The sequence below is a fragment of the Aegilops tauschii genome, chromosome 4, assembly GCF_002575655.3.
Source record: "Aegilops tauschii subsp. strangulata cultivar AL8/78 chromosome 4, Aet v6.0, whole genome shotgun sequence".
In the NCBI taxonomy this organism is placed as follows: Eukaryota; Viridiplantae; Streptophyta; class Magnoliopsida; order Poales; family Poaceae; genus Aegilops; species Aegilops tauschii.
In genome coordinates this window covers 186,642,090-186,660,446 of record NC_053038.3, presented here as the reverse complement: position 1 = coordinate 186,660,446, position 18,357 = coordinate 186,642,090, and the positions used below count along the sequence as shown (strand labels likewise).

The window sequence follows — 18,357 nt, the reverse complement described above, 5'->3', positions numbered from 1 at the left end:
AAAAAAACAAGCAAAAAACAGCAACTGACACTGGGCACTATGTCAATAGGTTAGTCCCGAAAAGAAATAAAGTTGATATAAAATAATTATAAAACATCCAAGAATGATAATATAACAACATGGAACAATAAGAAATTATAGATACGTTGGAGACGTATCATACCTCCATGAAGGTTAGCGATGGCCAGAGCCGCCACCATCGTTGGTCATGGACACAACCAAGACATGGTCTTCACGAGGCACCCGACACCACCTCAGCAGCACATCAGCTCACCCCGGTGCCGACAAACCCACCAACCACCACCACCATTGTGACGCCCCCGATTTGACCGTACACTAATCATGCACGCGAATGTGTACGATCAAGATCAGGGACTCACGGGAAGATGTCACAACACAACTCTAAAACATAAATAAGTCATACAAGCATCATAATACAAGCCAGGGGCCTCGAGGGCTCGAATACAAGTGTTGGATCACAGACGAGTCAGTGGAAGCAACAATATCTGAGTACAGACATAAGTTAAACAAGTTTGCCTTAAGAAGGCTAGCACAAACTGGGATACAGATCGAACGAGGCGCAGGCCTCCTGCCTGGGATCCTCCTAACTACTCCTGGTCGTCGTCAGCGGCCTGCACGTAGTAGTAGGCACCTCCAGTGTCGTCGTCGACGGTGGCGTCTGGCTCCTGGACTCCAGCATCTGGTTGCGACAACCAGATAGAAAGGAAAAGGGGAAAAGAGGGAGAGAAGCAACCGTGAGTACTCATCCAAAGTACTCGCAAGCAAGGAGCTACACTACATATGCATGGGTATATGTGTAAAGGGGCATATCAGTGGACTGAACTGCAGAATGCCAGAATAAAAGGGGGATAGCTAGTCCTGTCGAAGACTACGCTTCTGGTCATCTCCATCTTGCAGCATGTAGAAGAGAGTAGATTGAAGTCCTCCAAGTAGCATCGCATAGCATAATCCTACCCGGCGATCCCCTCCTCGTCGCCCTGTTAGAGAGCGATCACCGGGTTGTATCTGGCACTTGGAAGGGTGTATTTTATTCAGTATCCAGTTCTAGTTGTCATAAGGTCAAGGTACAACTCCGGGTCGTCCTTTTACCGAGGGACACGGCTATTCGAATAGATAAACTTCCCTGCAGGGGTGCACCACATAACCCAACACGCTCGATCCCATTTGGCCGGACACACTTTTCTGGGTCATGCCCGGCCTCGTAAGATCAACACGTCGCAGCCCCACCTAGGCTCAACAGAGGTCAGCACGCCGGTCTAACCCTATGCGCGCAGGGGTCTGGGCCCATCGCCCTATGCACACCTGCACGTTGCGTACGCGGCCAGAAGCAGACCTAGCCCCCTTAATACAAGCGCGAGCTTACGGTCCAATGCGGCGCGCGCCACTCAGTTGCTGACGTCAAGAAGTGCTTCGGCTGATACCACGACGTCGGGATACCCATAACTACTCCCGCGTAGATGGTTAGTGCGTATAGACCAAATGGCCAGACTCAGATCAAATACCCAGAACTCGTTAAGCGTGTTAAGTATCCGCGAACGCCGACCAGGGCCAGGCCCACCTCTCCCCTAGGTGGTCTCAACCTGCCCTGTCGCTCCGCCATAAAGCAACAGTCGGGGGCCGTCAGGAACCCAGGCCCACCTCTACCGGGATGGAGCCACCTGTCCTTTCAGCCCCCTCATCAGAATCACTTGCGGGTACTCAACGAGCCGACCCGACTTTAGTCACCACATGTGTCATGTAATATAATGTATATAGTATATACCCGTGATCACCTCCCGAAGTGATCACGGCCCAGTAGTATAGCATGGCAGACGGACAAGAGTGTAGGGACATTGATGGAACACTAGCATCCTATACTAAGCAGTAGGATAGCAGGTAAGGGTAACAACTGTAGCAACAATGACAGGCTATGCATCAGGATAGGATTAACGAAAAGCAGTAACATGCTACACTACTCTAATGCAAGCAGTATAGAGAAGAATAGGCGATATCTGGTGATCAAGGGGGGGCTTGCCTAGTTGCTCAGACAAGAAGGAGGGGCCGTCTTCGATGTAGTCGAACACACGAACATCGGCAGCGGTCTCGGAGTCTACCGGAAAGAAGTAACGGAGGGGGAACACAATAAATAATAGAGCAATCAAATGTAACACAAAGCAAGACGCGGCGATACGTTGTGCTAGGGGTGACCTAACGTAGGGATAGGTGATACCGGCGAAAGGGGAAACATCCGGGAAAGTATCCCCGGTGTTTCGCGTTTTCGGACAGATGAACCGGAGGTGAAATGTTACAGGTTTGCTATGCTACGGATGTGTGGCGGACGAACGGGCTGCGTATCCGGATTCGTCTCGTCGTTCTGAGCAACTTTCATGTAGAAAGTATTTTCATCTGAGCTACGGTTTATTTTATATGATTTTCTAAAGTTTTAAGTCATTTTAGAATGTATTTAATTTATTTAATTCAACATTATCCAGAATAGTGCATGCTGACGTCGTCATCATGACGTCAGCATGATGTCAGCAGTCAACAGGGCGTTGACTGGGTCAAACTGACGTGCGGGACCCACCTGTCATTGACTGATTAATTAATTAACTAACAGTTTAATTAGGTTAGTTATTATATTAGTTTAATTAATCAAAAATTAATTAGGTTAATTAATTCTTTAATTAATTAATTATTTTTAATATATTATTATTATTATTTTATTATTATTATTTATATATATATTTTTTTAATTCTTTTTTTTGTTCTCAGGGGCGTGGGGCCACTGGTCAGTGGCTCTGGGGGAGCCTAGCGGGCACTAGGCTAAGCAGCTGCGGGTACGCGCCCGTCAGGGCGAACCCGGGTGAGCGGGCGACGGCCGCCGAGGCGCGGTCTAGCACCGGAGTTGGCCGCGGGGCGGCGCAGGCTCGCGTGAGGGGGGAGCGGAGCGGCGGGCGCGCGCTGCAGCGGGCGGGCGGCGCGTGCAGCGGGCTTGCGAGGTAGGCAGCAGCGGGGAAGCGGGCGACAGGGGGAGCGAGGCAGGCGGGCGGGCGCCGCGATGGTGGGCGCGAGGAGCGGGACGACGCGGGGACGGCTGGTGCGGTGCGCGCGCGCTGGAGCTAGGAGGGGATGGTGACTGCGACGGGGATAGCGCGGGCGCGTGGCCACGCACGGGCTACGTGTGTGTGCGAGGAAAGTAGCGGGAGGGGGGAAGGAGCTCACCCCCGATGCAGGGGTACGGGCGGCGAGGGTTGACGGAGTCCGTCGAGGGGGAGGTCGAGGATGCGGTTCCGGCGAACGGCGACGGCGAGGCGGTCCTAGGGCGTTGGGGACGGCGACACGGCGGTGAGGTAGCCCTGGGCGGGGTGGCAAGGGCGAGGTGGCGGTCTGGTGAGGCGGCACCGACACCGGCGAGGTGGTGGCCTGACGAGGCGCCGGCGGTGAGCGCCGACGGAGGCTCCGGGCGAGGGCGGGGGCGACCGCGTCGGGGGCAGGGCGTGCGCCCGATCCAGATCGCGTGGGGAGGGGAGAAGGGGATTGGGGGGGGGCGACTGGGTAGTGGCTAGGTCACGGGGGAGGCAGGGGGTTAAGCAAGGGTTAGGTGGGCCGGCCTGGTTGGATGGCCAGCTGGGCCGAGGCCCAGCGGTGGGGGGGGGGTCCTTTTGTTTTGTTCTTATTTGTTTTCTATTTATTATTTTCTATTTATTTTCTATATATTTTTGTTTTATAAAATATACAAGTAGTATCTAAATTAGTGTTACAAAATACCCCAATGCCACAAAAAGTTTGGTGACAAAATAAAATAGTTTAGTAATTTATTATTAGTAAAAGGCATTTAATTAATTGTTTTTGCTACTGTTTAAATCCTTATAGTTAATTTAAGCATTATATAAAAGTTTGGTTTCTCCACCATAATTGTTTACGATTTATTTGAAACAACCCGAACATTTTAGTTTTAATTTTTTTGAAAACTTTTGTTGTTTGCTTTTCTTTTGAATTTGAATTTGAATTGTTTTCGAACTAACGCGAGATTAGCAAGAGTAACTCTGGTGATGTGGCATCATTAGCAGAGGTTTACTGTAGCTTGATTATCCGGGCGTCACAATTCTCCCCCACTACAAGAAATCTCGTCCCGAGATTTAAGAGGTGGGATAAGGGGGGAAAGTTCTGGTTACAAAATTATAACGGATCTTCTCGAAGAAGTTAATCCCTTTTGTTGATGTCTTCAATTCTTTATTCCTATGCATCATGATGATGTTGTCGTCCTTTCTTCGGGGAAATCCATCGTACTTACGAATAGGAAAGGGGCAGCTCTTCAACGATAGTATGTTATAAGGGAAAATCATCTGGGGGTATCCCAAGAATGAACATATGAGTATCTCTCGAGTTGAACAAATGAAACACATCGAGAGCAAAGTAGGACAGTGCAATAAGAAGTTTCGAGCGAATAGGCAATCGTTCATTGCCTGAAACAGAGTGAAAAGGGGTTCAGAGCAACGGAAATAAGTATTGTGTCCGATACCAGAATTGATCACTTGGGACGGTGGCCCGTGAATTACATACGAGGCCACGCGCGGGGAATAACTTTGGGAACAGGGGGTGTACAGGAGAGTCAGGTTTTGATCCTGTGGAACTGTGGGTTATGGGCCCACCATGTGGGTTAAAAATAGGAGCGGTGACATCTCGCACGGTCATGATAGCAAGGCATGTCAGAGAGTAGCATGTCAGTTATGTCGGCAACAACGTCGGTATCAAGGGCGAGGGATGGAGAGAACCATTTTCCTGCTCGTTGAACGAGGCGGGCCAGTAGGCAAAGTTCTCGTCCATCGGTGGTTACCAGAATGTCATCAACAAAAGTAACAGGCTCCTTCTGACAGAATTGTACACCGAGGTGTTTACATAAGCAGGAGAATATTACTGCTTAGATCATATAGATCACCAGAAGGTTAAACCAGACAATGGAACGGAAAATATGATTATCAGATTAAACAGAAGAATGGAAAGGAAAATGTGTTTAAACACATATTTCAATGGTATATCCTTCCCAAGGACAAGCAGAGCATGATATCCATGACATGATATAATGTAGAAAACTCTTTAGGTACGGGAGAGAAATTTCATGACATTACCCATACAACGGTGTTTGGGTAATTGAGCAGGAAACAATTAGCTTTGGGCTTCAAAGGTTCCTGTTGAAAATCAGAGTACCATAGACATGCTTCGAGATAGCATTGACATGGTGAATAGGTAAGATCAGGCCATGGATACACAAAGGATCCATCAGGAACAACTTATAGAGTAAGTCTTACAATTTCCTCATGGAAGAATAGTTAACCTTGCTAAAAAGGAAATTATAACAAAAGGTCCTCTGGCTAGGGGTGCTAAGCAAAGACACCACCTTACCGGGTTATGTAGAGACCAATGTTATAACTCTTGGAAATATGTTCCAACCATCATATTTGACCGAGACAGATCGGATTGGTGTCAGGATAACTCAGACTCAGGATGCCTGAGAAGAAAGGTGCAACACAAATTGTCGAAACGACATCGACGATTCTCGGGAGATGAACTATGGAAGCGAGTTCCGAACAAGGGTTCATCATTAAATCAAGGAGAGGTGAGGAGGTGACTGATTGACTCAGCGACAATCCATTGAGATTTCCAAAAGATGGATTTCCACAACTATGTGAACAAGGAGATAGCAATAGCTAGATCGAATGACTTAATGATGTATGCTCGAGGAAAACATACACAATTAAACATTGGTTGAAAGGTGCACCCGAATATGGGCTTAGGTAGCCTGATCAAGGTTAGAATGGTGATTCGATAACCAATACACAAGGAATGAACTATCATTCATTAACTTACAAGCAATAGGGTTGCTGGAAGTTTAGAATTTTACACATCACAGTTCATTTGTGGGTACTTCGGTTAAAATCAACATGGGGACCAAGAACTGAATGTAGACGGTAAGATGTATTACTATATCAAGAATTCTAAAGAGGTGGTGAAATTCTCACGACATTCTTGATATAAAATTTGGTAATACTCCAAAGTAAAGAGGAACAAATGCTGGATAGCAAGGATCTCAAGGTATAACACAAAACACGAACAAGTTTGTGTTGGAGGGAAGGCAGTAAAGTGGCCGATGATAACACAAATCATCAAGGGAAAGGATGGTCATTCTCACCATGAATTCAATTGATATTCTGGAAGGACTCAGAATGCTCATGATGATCACGACACATTTGTCGAGAGATTTCATGAAGGTGTAATCGATCGGCGATGACATCAAGTCAAAGGAATGATGAAGCGAAAGGTTATTGAAACCACGGGTACGACACAAACTCGATACCAAGCTTGTTGTCCAAGGCGAATTGATAAGACGAGGAAGGTCGGCGTAAGCTTAGCTCATCGTCGAAAATCGTGCTTCGGAAAGAAGGACCAGATAGCACAGTTAAAAAGTTGCATGATAAAGACATAGCCGAGCAGGCTAGGGATGACGTGATCGAGTACAAACTTGTAAGCAAAGGAGATTACTAAGAGTTGTTTAATTGTGATGCGGACCCGATTCAGTTATCGATGTCCTTGAGTGTTTAATAACTCAGGGCTCGTGAAAAATTGGAATAAATGAGAATGTAATACTTGATGGAGAACTCATAAGAAGTTATGCAGTTCCGTGATAATCTCGGGATACCAGGGGGTAATACTCGACGACAGATCAAGGTAGAGGTTGGACTAGGGTATTGCTTTGCAGAAGACATGTGCTCAAACTTGCACGAGAAACGGAATCAAGGAGAAACATGGTCGGATCCACGATTGCAAAGGATTAATTCACCGATACTAGATGATATTATACCAGGGAAATAGTTATTATTATAAGAAGCTTCCATGATAGGATCTACATCGTGTCCATGGGCATGAACACAAAGGTTCAAGGTCGACTCCCACTTCTCCAATGCATAACCTTTCATTCACTTCTCATTCTTCAAAGAATTTGTAGTGTTGAAATTTTATCTGGCAAAATACCAGAAGAGTATGACTCATGAAAACTTCCGAGTTCACACATATTATGGAAGGCATAGGTTCAACCCATCAGGGCATCTTAGGAACATATACCATAAACTTCGGAGTAAATAATACAAGCTCGAAAGTAGAGCATGGTTCACAAAGCAGAGGATACAATTTACTAAAGGCATCATGTATCCGAGGAAAAGCTCACAAGCTTATTTAATATGGAGGACATTGTCGGATAAAATCCAACAAAGGAACCGATGGTCCACAAGGGATCTGATGTGAGCATCGGTACTCAACCAGAGGAAGAAGAATGCAAGGAGATCTGATTATAGAAGCAATTGACTAACTCAAAGTTCAAATGCAAAAGAATTATGATTTCCAAATCAGGGGGTCAGAAGCAACGCTCTGATCAAGGATGGATAAGTTGAGTAGGCTTAGGGGTACAATCGATGGCAATTTGATAGGTCGAGATCCAGCTCACGTTTAAAACGACGTCTGAGCCGGAAGGACGAATTCTAGGATATGATTGAGGATTGCGAGCATTCGCAACAAATTGAATCAACGGACTCAAAATGATAATGACAAGAGATGCCAATAAGATTACGAGACTTATGGGATTAACCATAATGCAAGCAAACAAGAATTTCAAGAGCAATAGGCTCCTGAGGATTTTCGAAAGATCGAATAGTATTTTGAAGACTATTGTGAAATACTTGAATCAACTGGGGATGACCGGATACTCGCTAAGTGCGAGAATTATCCGTAGGGGTATTCAGGTGACAAGGAACAGCAAGGCAGTAAGCTCAAAGGATTTTCGGAACAACAGAGAGAATTTCGGGGTATCTTGTAATAACAAGATCAACTGGGAAACATTGTATGAGTGGCGAGTATACGTGGTTATCCATAGGAGTTTATCGATGAAAGGGAATTGCAAAAGCGATGAACACAAGTTCTCGGGTTATCAGTGGAGAGTATCTTCAGGGTCTTCACGTGCAACAGACGATCATCAGTAATAAGGGGCTCTCCGGGTGAAAGTGATAACGAGATCCTAATGTTAGATTTAGTAAAATCATTTAACCCGAATAGAAGAGAGATCAGAGTCCCAGAGTATAGGCAAAGAGTAAAAGATCCTAATATTACCCAATGGCGACGTGGGCCCGTAAGACACACAGCCATGTTAGTAAAAGTTTTTGAAATGTCTAGACTCGACTTCGGCCAAGGAGTGTGGAAAGGGGGGATTCCTACAGGCAGTCGGCTCTGATACCAACTTGTGACGCCCCCGATTTGACCGTACACTAATCATGCACGCAAATGTGTACGATCAAGATCAGGGACTCACGGGAAGATGTCACAACACAACTCTAAAACATAAATAAGTCATACAAGCATCATAATACAAGCCAGGGGCCTCGAGGGCTCGAATACAAGTGTTGGATCACAGACGAGTCAGTGGAAGCAACAATATCTGAGTACAGACATAAGTTAAACAAGTTTGCCTTAAGAAGGCTAGCACAAACTGGGATACAGATCGAACGAGACGCAGGCCTCCTGCCTGGGATCCTCCTAACTACTCCTGGTCGTCGTCAGCGGCCTGCACGTAGTAGTAGGCACCTCCAGTGTCGTAGGTGTCGTCGTCGACGGTGCAGTATGGCTCCTGGACTCCAGCATCTGGTTGCGACAACCAGATAGAAAGGAAAAGGGGAAAAGAGGGAGAGAAGCAACCGTGAGTACTCATCCAAAGTACTCGCAAGCAAGGAGCTACACTACATATGCATGGGTATATGTGTAAAGGGGCATATCAGTGGACTGAACTGCAGAATGCCAGAATAAAAGGGGGATAGCTAGTCCTGTCGAAGACTACGCTTCTGGTCATCTCCATCTTGCAGCATGTAGAAGAGAGTAGATTGAAGTCCTCCAAGTAGCATCGCATAGCATAATCCTACCCGGCGATCCCCTCCTCGTCGCCCTGTTAGAGAGCGATCACCGGGTTGTATCTGGCACTTGGAAGGGTGTATTTTATTCAGTATCCAGTTCTAGTTGTCATAAGGTCAAGGTACAACTCCGGGTCGTCCTTTTACCGAGGGACACGGCTATTCGAATAGATAAACTTCCCTGCAGGGGTGCACCACATAACCCAACACGCTCGATCCCATTTGGCCGGACACACTTTTCTGGGTCATGCCCGGCCTCGTAAGATCAACACGTCGCAGCCCCACCTAGGCTCAACAGAGAGGTCAGCACGCCGGTCTAACCCTATGCGCGCAGGGGTCTGGGCCCATCGCCCTATGCACACCTGCACGTTGCGTACGCGGCCAGAAGCAGACCTAGCCCCCTTAATACAAGCGCGAGCTTACGGTCCAATGCGGCGCGCGCCACTCAGTTGCTGACGTCAAGAAGTGCTTCGGCTGATACCACGACGTCGGGATACCCATAACTACTCCCGCGTAGATGGTTAGTGCGTATAGACCAAATGGCCAGACTCAGATCAAATACCCAGAACTCGTTAAGCGTGTTAAGTATCCGCGAACGCCGACCAGGGCCAGGCCCACCTCTCCCCTAGGTGGTCTCAACCTGCCCTGTCGCTCCGCCATAAAGCAACAGTCGGGGGCCGTCAGGAACCCAGGCCCACCTCTACCGGGATGGAGCCACCTGTCCTTTCAGCCCCCTCATCAGAATCACTTGCGGGTACTCAACGAGCCGACCCGACTTTAGTCACCACATGTGTCATGTAATATAATGTATATAGTATATACCCGTGATCACCTCCCGAAGTGATCACGGCCCAGTAGTATAGCATGGCAGACGGACAAGAGTGTAGGGACATTGATGGAACACTAGCATCCTATACTAAGCAGTAGGATAGCAGGTAAGGGTAACAACTGTAGCAACAATGACAGGCTATGCATCAGGATAGGATTAACGGAAAGCAGTAACATGCTACACTACTCTAATGCAAGCAGTATAGAGAAGAATAGGCGATATCTGGTGATCAAGGGGGGGGGCTTGCCTGGTTGCTCAGACAAGAAGGAGGGGTCGTCTTCGATGTAGTCGAACACACGAACATCGGCAGCGGTCTCGGAGTCTACCGGAAAGAAGTAACGGAGGGGGAACACAATAAATAATAGAGCAATCAAATGTAACACAAAGCAAGACGCGGCGATACGTTGTGCTAGGGGTGACCTAACGTAGGGATAGGTGATACCGGCGAAAGGGGAAACATCCGGGAAAGTATCCCCGGTGTTTCGCGTTTTCGGACAGATGAACCGGAGGTGAAATGTTACAGGTTTGCTATGCTACGGATGTGTGGCGGACGAACGGGCTGCGTATCCGGATTCGTCTCGTCGTTCTGAGCAACTTTCATGTAGAAAGTATTTTCATCTGAGCTACGGTTTATTTTATATGATTTTCTAAAGTTTTAAATCATTTTAGAATGTATTTAATTTATTTAATTCAACATTATCCAGAATAGTGCCTGCTGACGTCATCATGACGTCAGCATGATGTCAGCAGTCAACAGGGCGTTGTCTGGGTCAAACTGACGTGCGGGACCCACCTGTCATTGACTGATTAATTAATTAACTAATAGTTTAATTAGGTTAGTTATTAGATTAGTTTAATTAATCAAAAATTAATTAGGTTAATTAATTATTTTTAATATATTATTATTATTATTATTATTTATATATATTTTTTAATTCTTTTTTTGTTCTCAGGGGCGTGGGGCCACTGGTCAGTGGCTCTGGGGGAGCCTAGCGGGCACTGGGCTAAGCAGCTGCGGGTACGCGCCCGTCAGGGCGAACCCGGGTGAGCGGGCGACGGCCGCCGAGGCGCGGCCTAGCGCCGTAGTTGGCCGCGGGGCGGCGCAGGCTCGCGTGAGGGGGGAGCGGAGAGGCGGGCGCGCGCTGCAGCGGGCGGGCGGCGCGTGCAGCGGGCGTGCGAGGTAGGCAGCAGCGGGGAAGCGGGCGACAGGGGGGAGCAAGGCAGGCGGGCGGGCGCCGCGATGGTGGGCGCGAGGAGCGGGACGACGCGGGGACGGCTGGTGCGGTGCGCGCGCGCTGGAGCTAGGAGGGGATGGTGACTGCGACGGGGACAGCGCGGGCGCGTGGCCACGCACGGGCGACGTGTGTGTGCAAGGAAAGTAGCGGGAGGGGGGGGGAGGAGCTCACCCCCGGTGCAGGGGTACGGGCGGCGAGGGTTGACGGAGTCCGTCGAGGGGGAGGTCGAGGACGCGGTTCCGGCGAACGGCGATGGTGAGGCGGTCCTAGGGCGTTGGGGACGGCGGCACGGCGGTGAGGTAGCCCTGGGCGGGGTGGCAAGTGCGAGGTGGCGGTCTGGTGAGGCGGCATCGACACCGGCGAGGCGGTGGCCTGACGAGGCGGCGGCGGTGAGCGCCGACGGAGGCTCCGGGCGAGGGCGGGGGCGACCGCGTTGGGGGCAGGGCGTGCGCCCGATCCAGATCGCGCGGGGAGGGGAGAAGGGGATCGTGGGGGGGGGGGGCGACTGGGTAGTGGCTAGGTCACGGGGGAGGCAGGGGGTTAAGCAAGGGTTAGGTGGGCCGGCCTGGTTGGATGGCCAGCTGGGCCGAGGCCCAGCGGTGGGGGGGTCCTTTTGTTTTGTTCTTATTTGTTTTCTATTTATTATTTTCTATTTATTTTCTATATATTTTTGTTTTATAAAATATACAAGTAGTATCTAAATTAGTGTTACAAAATACCCCAATGCCACAAAAAGTTTGGTGACAAAATAAAATAGTTTAGTAATTTATTATTAGTAAAAGGCATTTAATTAATTGTTTTTGCTACTGTTTAAATCCTTATAGTTAATTTAAGCATTATATAAAAGTTTGGTTTCTCCACCATAATTGCTTACGATTTATTTGAAACAACCCGAACATTTTAGTTTTAATTTTTTTGAAAACTTTTGTTGTTTGCTTTTCTTTTGAATTTGAATTTGAATCGTTTTCGAACTAACGCGAGATTAGTAAGAGTAACTCTGGTGATGTGGCATCATTACAGAGGTTTACTGTAGCTTGATTATCCGGGCGTCACAACCATGGATCATCTCAACGACTAAGGAGCATAGAGAGCAACCACAGTCAGTTGCACATCGCAGAGACCATCGGCTGCCAAGCTTCATGACGAGCCGCCAGATCTGCTAATGGTCGACCAGGCGCAATGCCACCGGATAGAACAGAAGCTACCATACCCTACCAAGCACCATGGCAACAAGGAACAGAGGATCACTGTCTAAGACTAAGAACTGCCATAGTTCCAGATTGCAGCTTTGTATCGGATGCACCAACGCGCTCCACGCGCGTCATCCCATGCCCGCTAGAGACCATATCCGCAACACCCACACCACGAAGCCGTCCATCCACGCCATCCTGGGCCAGTAAGTCATGCGAGCACAGAACCTCCAGGCGGCAAATCTATGCTGCCCAACCCAAGTGCGCCCACGCCGCGCATAACCGCGTAACCCATCCCCTGACGCGTCCACACCACGCCTCTTGCCCACCCGGGCTACAGGCCACCATCCGTGTAGCCCATGCCCCCTTGCGCATCCACGCCGCGCACCCGCGACGCTCGCCTTCTCAGTTGCGCCCCTCGCGGCTGATGGCTCTATATTTTACGCTTTTTTAGAGCTCATTTTTTTGCATGTTCTCTACACATACATTGAAGCAAATCTATGTCCATTATGCATGATCTTCGGTTTTCACCCTTTTCATTGTGAGCATTGCATAATTAGTGTTTTTATTAGTTTCCCCTTTTTTGAGTCTACATGTGTGTTGGAGCAACCTAGGACCAAGCACAATAAAAAGGCCAAGGTTGGGTTTAATATGGAGGACCACGAGCACTAGACATAGGCGTTTCAGAAGGTCAAAAATGTGAATTTTTTTTCCAAAGTGCTCCCAATCAAGATCTAACACTACATGTGCATCTCCATCATTCTGTGATTCTAGCGAACCCAAGAACGTTGAAAACGGAGTTCATATGAGAATGTTGTGACTGTTTTACCGAAGGAATCCAGATCGTTCGACGACCTTCGAGTGGCTGGTCGTACCAGGCCCAGGCCCCGAAAGTTGCCCTTTCAGATGAGATTCTTCACAGCTTCCATCTCCGTTGTGCATATGTGATCCTTGGCTGATAAGAAGGGTTTGGAAGGGGATTAGGCTCTTCTTGAGCTTGAGCCCTCGAATCAAAGGAGAGAACCTACATTTATGCAGGAGGTGGCTAGGTTTTCACCGGGGGAGCTGCCTTATTCTATACACCTATATGGAAATGAGCAAATTGCTCTAGCGGGGGCATGTATGTTACAAAGGGATGCAACTGAAAGTTTATCAGACGGCTGATAGAGGCCTAGACCAAATCGACCTCAGATCCAATGGTTAGTATCACGGTGAAAATTCGATCGGTTTGTTGAGAGTGCCTGAGGCCTCAGCTTCAGTCGGGTCTTCACTTCTGATTTTAACCTCGGTGATTTGACCTAATTCTCTAGTTGGTTCTTGAAAACAAGGTGCACATTTGACTCCAAATTTTGGTACTACCTCTGTTTTTAAATATAAGACGAACTGCCAAAATATCTTATATTTAGATAGAAACAGAGAGAGTAGTATTCTGCTTAGTTTTAGAGTCCGAATCTTCGTCATAAATATATACAAATTTATATCCGACTGCGCCACCAAAGTCAATTTATTTATCACCGCTAGTAAAAATGCAAGTTTGCCTTGTAAGTAGTAGCAAAACGAAAATCCAAAATGTATTTTTGAACAAATACATAATCCTATTATGACATGTATACAAGGTAAAACAGAGTCTAGAAAATTCACACAAGTATGGCCGTTGATTTCATCCTCCAACTAGAATAAATTGTTGCCTAAAGTCACTAGAGATGTGGAGTGGCATGATCACCCTCTGCCCCTGATTTTCATCTGTTTTTACAAATTCAGACCTTGAATTCACACGCAGCCCAACTAACCATACCCCTCGCCTTTGCCAATTCTGACACTCACCCTCCCTCTGATCAAAGGCTGGGATTTGATCCCGTTCGAAGTACACATGCACGCGCAAACTGGCATCGCGTATCACTCCTCCCATCCCATGCACCGGCGAGCAATGGTCACGACGCGCCGGAGGCGCTGGCGACCTCTTCCACCATCCTCGCCACCTCTGCCATATTGGGCCGGCTCTCCGGCGCGGGGTCGGTGCATTCAACGGCGATACGCACCAGCTGCACGGCGGAGCCCCCGCCGGCCGCGGCGATGACGGGGTCGACGACCTCGTGCTCGCTGCCCTCGGTCACCGCCGCAGCCGCCCAGTGTACGACGTCTGTGCCACCGCGCGCGTTGAGGAGGTACTGCGAGGGGAATCTCCCCGTGATGAGCTCGAGCAGCACGACACCGAAGCAGTACACGTCGGACCTGGCCGAAACGGGCACGCGCTGTTGCTGCTGGAGCGCGGCGACAGCCTCCGGCGATCGGAACGCGAACAAGGCCTGAGGCGCCTGCGGCGCGTTGACGAGCGGGAAGAAGCCGTAGTCCACGATGTGCGGCTCCAGGTTGGCGTCGAGGAGGATATTTCCGGACTTGAGGTTCCCGTGAGGCGGCGGCGGGGGCGGCGCATCGAAGTCGGCGCCGTCCATGCTCACGAACCGCATCGTCGGCATGCCGAGCTTCTCGTGGAGGTATGCCATGCCCCGCGCCACGCCGAGGGCGATCCTCAGCCGCGTCGGCCAGTCCAGCACCACCCTGTTGGGACTCTGGTCCCCTGCACCGATCGATCACACGGACGTCATTTTAGTTACACATAATAATAGACATTATAGTAAACATTAACCAAGTGATTAACTATATGTGGTATTTCCTCCGTTTTTTAGTCCTCATATAAGATCTGTCTGGAGTCAAACTTCTTAAAATTTGACTAACATTATATGAAAAATTATCAACATCCAAAGTATCAAATGAGTATCATGAGATGCATCCTGGGATAATTTTTCTATTGTATATCCCAGGATTTAGATGTTAATGTTTTTAATATAAATTTGATCAAACCTTACAAAGTTTGACCTAAGATGTATCTTATATGCGGAGTAAAAATAAATGGGGAGTCCATCATCATGCGGTCACTAAAGCTAAAACAATCTGAAAATATCAAATCATTAATGTAGTTAATTGGCTAGGCAGTTAGTTAAATAGACCGTTAATTAGGTCAATTTACATAGTATTTTTTGTTTTCATTGGTTTAATAATAAAAAGAAGCGCTAATTTGTGGCTGTCATCCATATAATCCCGGAAGGAAGGAGTAACTTCACCAGATTGTTTTTCTTTTTGAAGTATTCAAGTAGGTGAACTGGTTTATTTATGTGTAACGGAATTAAGCTTTTTGTCTAAATAATCAACAGATCAAGCAGCTGCAAGAGTTTCTACGCCACCACCTCATCTCCCTTTACTTTGTGGTCGGTTTTGACGGTGTTGCGATGATTGCTCATCAACCGTAGGCATAAAGTTAGCTCCCACGGACTATGCATAGTGTACCGGTTATCCATGCATGGTGTACCAGTTACCTGCACCGGCGGCCGTGCTTGGCTGCGCGACCTCGCTTATTATCCAATCCATTGTCGGTGTCTGACAGAGCCTGAGAAGAGTTGGTTGGTTTGGATCCAATGATAGTTGCTGTGGATCAGATGTGAAACCTACTCCATCTCATCTCTCATCTGTCCACCCTTCTCCATACAAGATCTGAAGAGTAATACTAGACCTACGCAAAATAACATTTAGTTTTTATATATAGATAACTTGGGGAAGGGGCCCACTCCTGTGAAATTAGGGAGGGGGTGTTTGAGCTGGTAGGTTTGATACCACCATGGCCGAGCACAATCGATCACTCACGACATCGCTCTTTACATATTGTTTCATGCCATAGCAACATAGGGGTATTTAGCTAGTAATCATATTGGTTGGTAATTACGGTCTTACCGTGGAGGACGTAGAGGAGGCTGCCGCGTGGCATGAGCTCAAAGACGATGAGCTTCTCCTCCTTGCGGTAATGGTAGCCGAGGGGAGCGAGCACGTTGGGGTGGCGGAGCTCTCCGAGCACGCGGAGGTGGTTCTCGAACTCCTCGCGGCCGACGCGGTTCATGTCGCGCATGCGCTTCACGGCCACGGTGATGCCGTTTCGCATGGCGGCCTTGTACGCGGACCCGAGTGTGCCGTTGCCGAGCACCTCCGCCGAAGCCTTCATCATGTCCTGCAGCCCGAACTCGCCGCTCGACTTGCTCATCAGGACGAACTCGTCCATCCGCTTGCCGCCGGCACCACCACGTGCCGAGCCCTGGCTGCTGCTGCCGCCGCGGCTGGACCCGCCAGTTTCCATCGCCACCCCTGAGGTGCGAGGCGCGGCTGTCACGGCCGGCTTGGGGGCAATGCCGCCGCTGGCGACAGGGGCGTCGTAGTACGCCGGCAGGGGCGCGCTGTTCCGCTGCTCGTCTTGCTGCAGCATGAGGACCATCGCCCCGGAGACCAGCGCGATGACGAGCAGGATGATACCGATCACGACGACGATGCTGGTCTCCTCCTCCACGGCGAAGTAGTCCGCCGCCGTCATCGGCGGCATCGACGAGGGCGCCGGCGCGGCCACCGCGGCCACCGGTGCGGCCAACGGGGCGCAGGCCTTGGCGTCGCTCCCTGGAGCCCCGCACAGGGCTGGGTTACCGGCAAACGCCGACTCGTTGAACCGCGTGGCGACAGCGCGCGGGAGCACGCCCGTGAGGCGGTTGTGCGACACGTTGAACAGCCGGAGAGACTTGGGGAGGAGCTCGGGGACGGCGCCCTCGATCTTGTTGTGGTCGAGGTGGAGCTCGATGAGGCGCGGCGCGCCGGCGATGGCGGCAGCTGGCAGCGGGCCGGACAGGTCGTTGTTGTCGAGGTAGAGCTTCTTGAGCCAGCGCATGTTGGTGAACACGTCGCCGGGGATAGGGCCGGTGAAGGCGTTGTGCGACAGATACAGCGCACGGAGGCTGCGGACGGTGGCGAGGCTTGCCGGCAGCGGGCCTGCGAAGGCGTTGCGCCTGAGGTTGATTGAGTGCAGGCCCGGTAGGTTGGCGAGCGCAGCAAAGTCAAATGCGCCGGAGAGGTTAAGGTGCACCAGCCGGAGGCCGATGAGGCTGCCCTTGAAGCACTGCACCCCAGGCCAAGGCCTAGAGGCGTTGCACGGCGCCGGGGGTAACAACGGCGACCACGCCTCTAGCGCGTTGGTCGGGTCCTTGAACGACGCCTTGAGGCGCAGGAGCGCCGCCGCCTCGGTGCCTGGTGGGGAGGCATCAGGCTCAGCGGCGACCACAACCCGGCTGCCGGCCGCGAGGAGGAGAAGAATGGAGAGCCGGAAGGCTAGGATGAGGATGACCATGACCATCTTGGTGGAGGTCAGAGCCTTTCCTCTAGTTTTCTTCCAGCCTCTGTAAATGTTTCCTGCCTTTCTTGGCATTGCCTCTTCTGCTTTTTGTCAATGCCTCTTCTGCTCCAGTGGTTTGGCATGCAGTTTTGGAGCCTAAAAATAGTACTGTACGTATGACGCACGCTGAGATAACAAACAGGTCCGCAATGGATATGATGCAAATGCAATAGGTCTGCCAATATATTCTTCCACAAAAGAAAAGAAAAGGAAAAAAGTGTAGATTTGTACTGGGGAGTAGATTGGTTGTTTGCTTTCTCCTTGACAAAAATGAGGCAGGTAATATGGCCCTAAAAATAGCAAAGATGGCAAATTAGGCAAAGATTAATATAGTAAACTTATTAATCAGCTGCATGTTCCTTCTTCAGGTGTGTATACCATGTTGGAAATCAGTGCAGTGTGCTCTGAAACAAGACCATCAGTATATCATAGCACTGCTGCATTTAACAAATTTTCTTTTTGCGGGAGACTGCTGTATTTAACATGCTTCCGCGAAGACGAGTATGAGGCTCCAGCACTTTCTTCAGCAGCCATCTTACTGTTTTTCGTGTTCTAGTTTTATCTCTATAATACAACACAAGTTGCTACGCTTGCTTCATTTTTGTGGAAGAATCATGAGGTGAAATTTTCTTGCTGTATCTCTACAACTGAAGTAGATAGACCACTAGATGCACTACCATCATTCTTCCTAACTAACACGAAAACAATCCAACAACAAACAAAGCTACATTTGTCATATCATATGGACACATATTAGAGCAAGCAGACATTGAGCACTCAGCTTGTGTTGCCTTCAGCCCTGAACATTGTGTTTCCGTTATAGACATTCCTTCCTTGAAATTTTGAAGATCTCGGCGATGAGCTCCAAGGGAAGACCTTTCGTCTCCGGCACTCT

General features: G+C 49.2%; 1 protein-coding gene across 1 annotated transcript; it reads right to left on the bottom strand.

Moving 5' to 3' along the window:
* Positions 1 to 13,748: 13,748 nt before the first annotated feature.
* On the bottom strand, positions 13,749 to 17,665 carry LOC109732315 (probable inactive receptor kinase At3g02880). Its single transcript, XM_020291500.3, has 2 exons — positions 15,989 to 17,665; positions 13,749 to 14,780 (listed from the first exon to the last, which is right to left on the bottom strand). Exons 1-2 carry the CDS (start codon positions 17,493 to 17,495, stop codon positions 14,134 to 14,136), a joined length of 2,154 nt encoding a protein of 717 aa, XP_020147089.2. The 5' UTR covers positions 17,496 to 17,665; the 3' UTR covers positions 13,749 to 14,133.
* Positions 17,666 to 18,357: the final 692 nt, after the last annotated feature.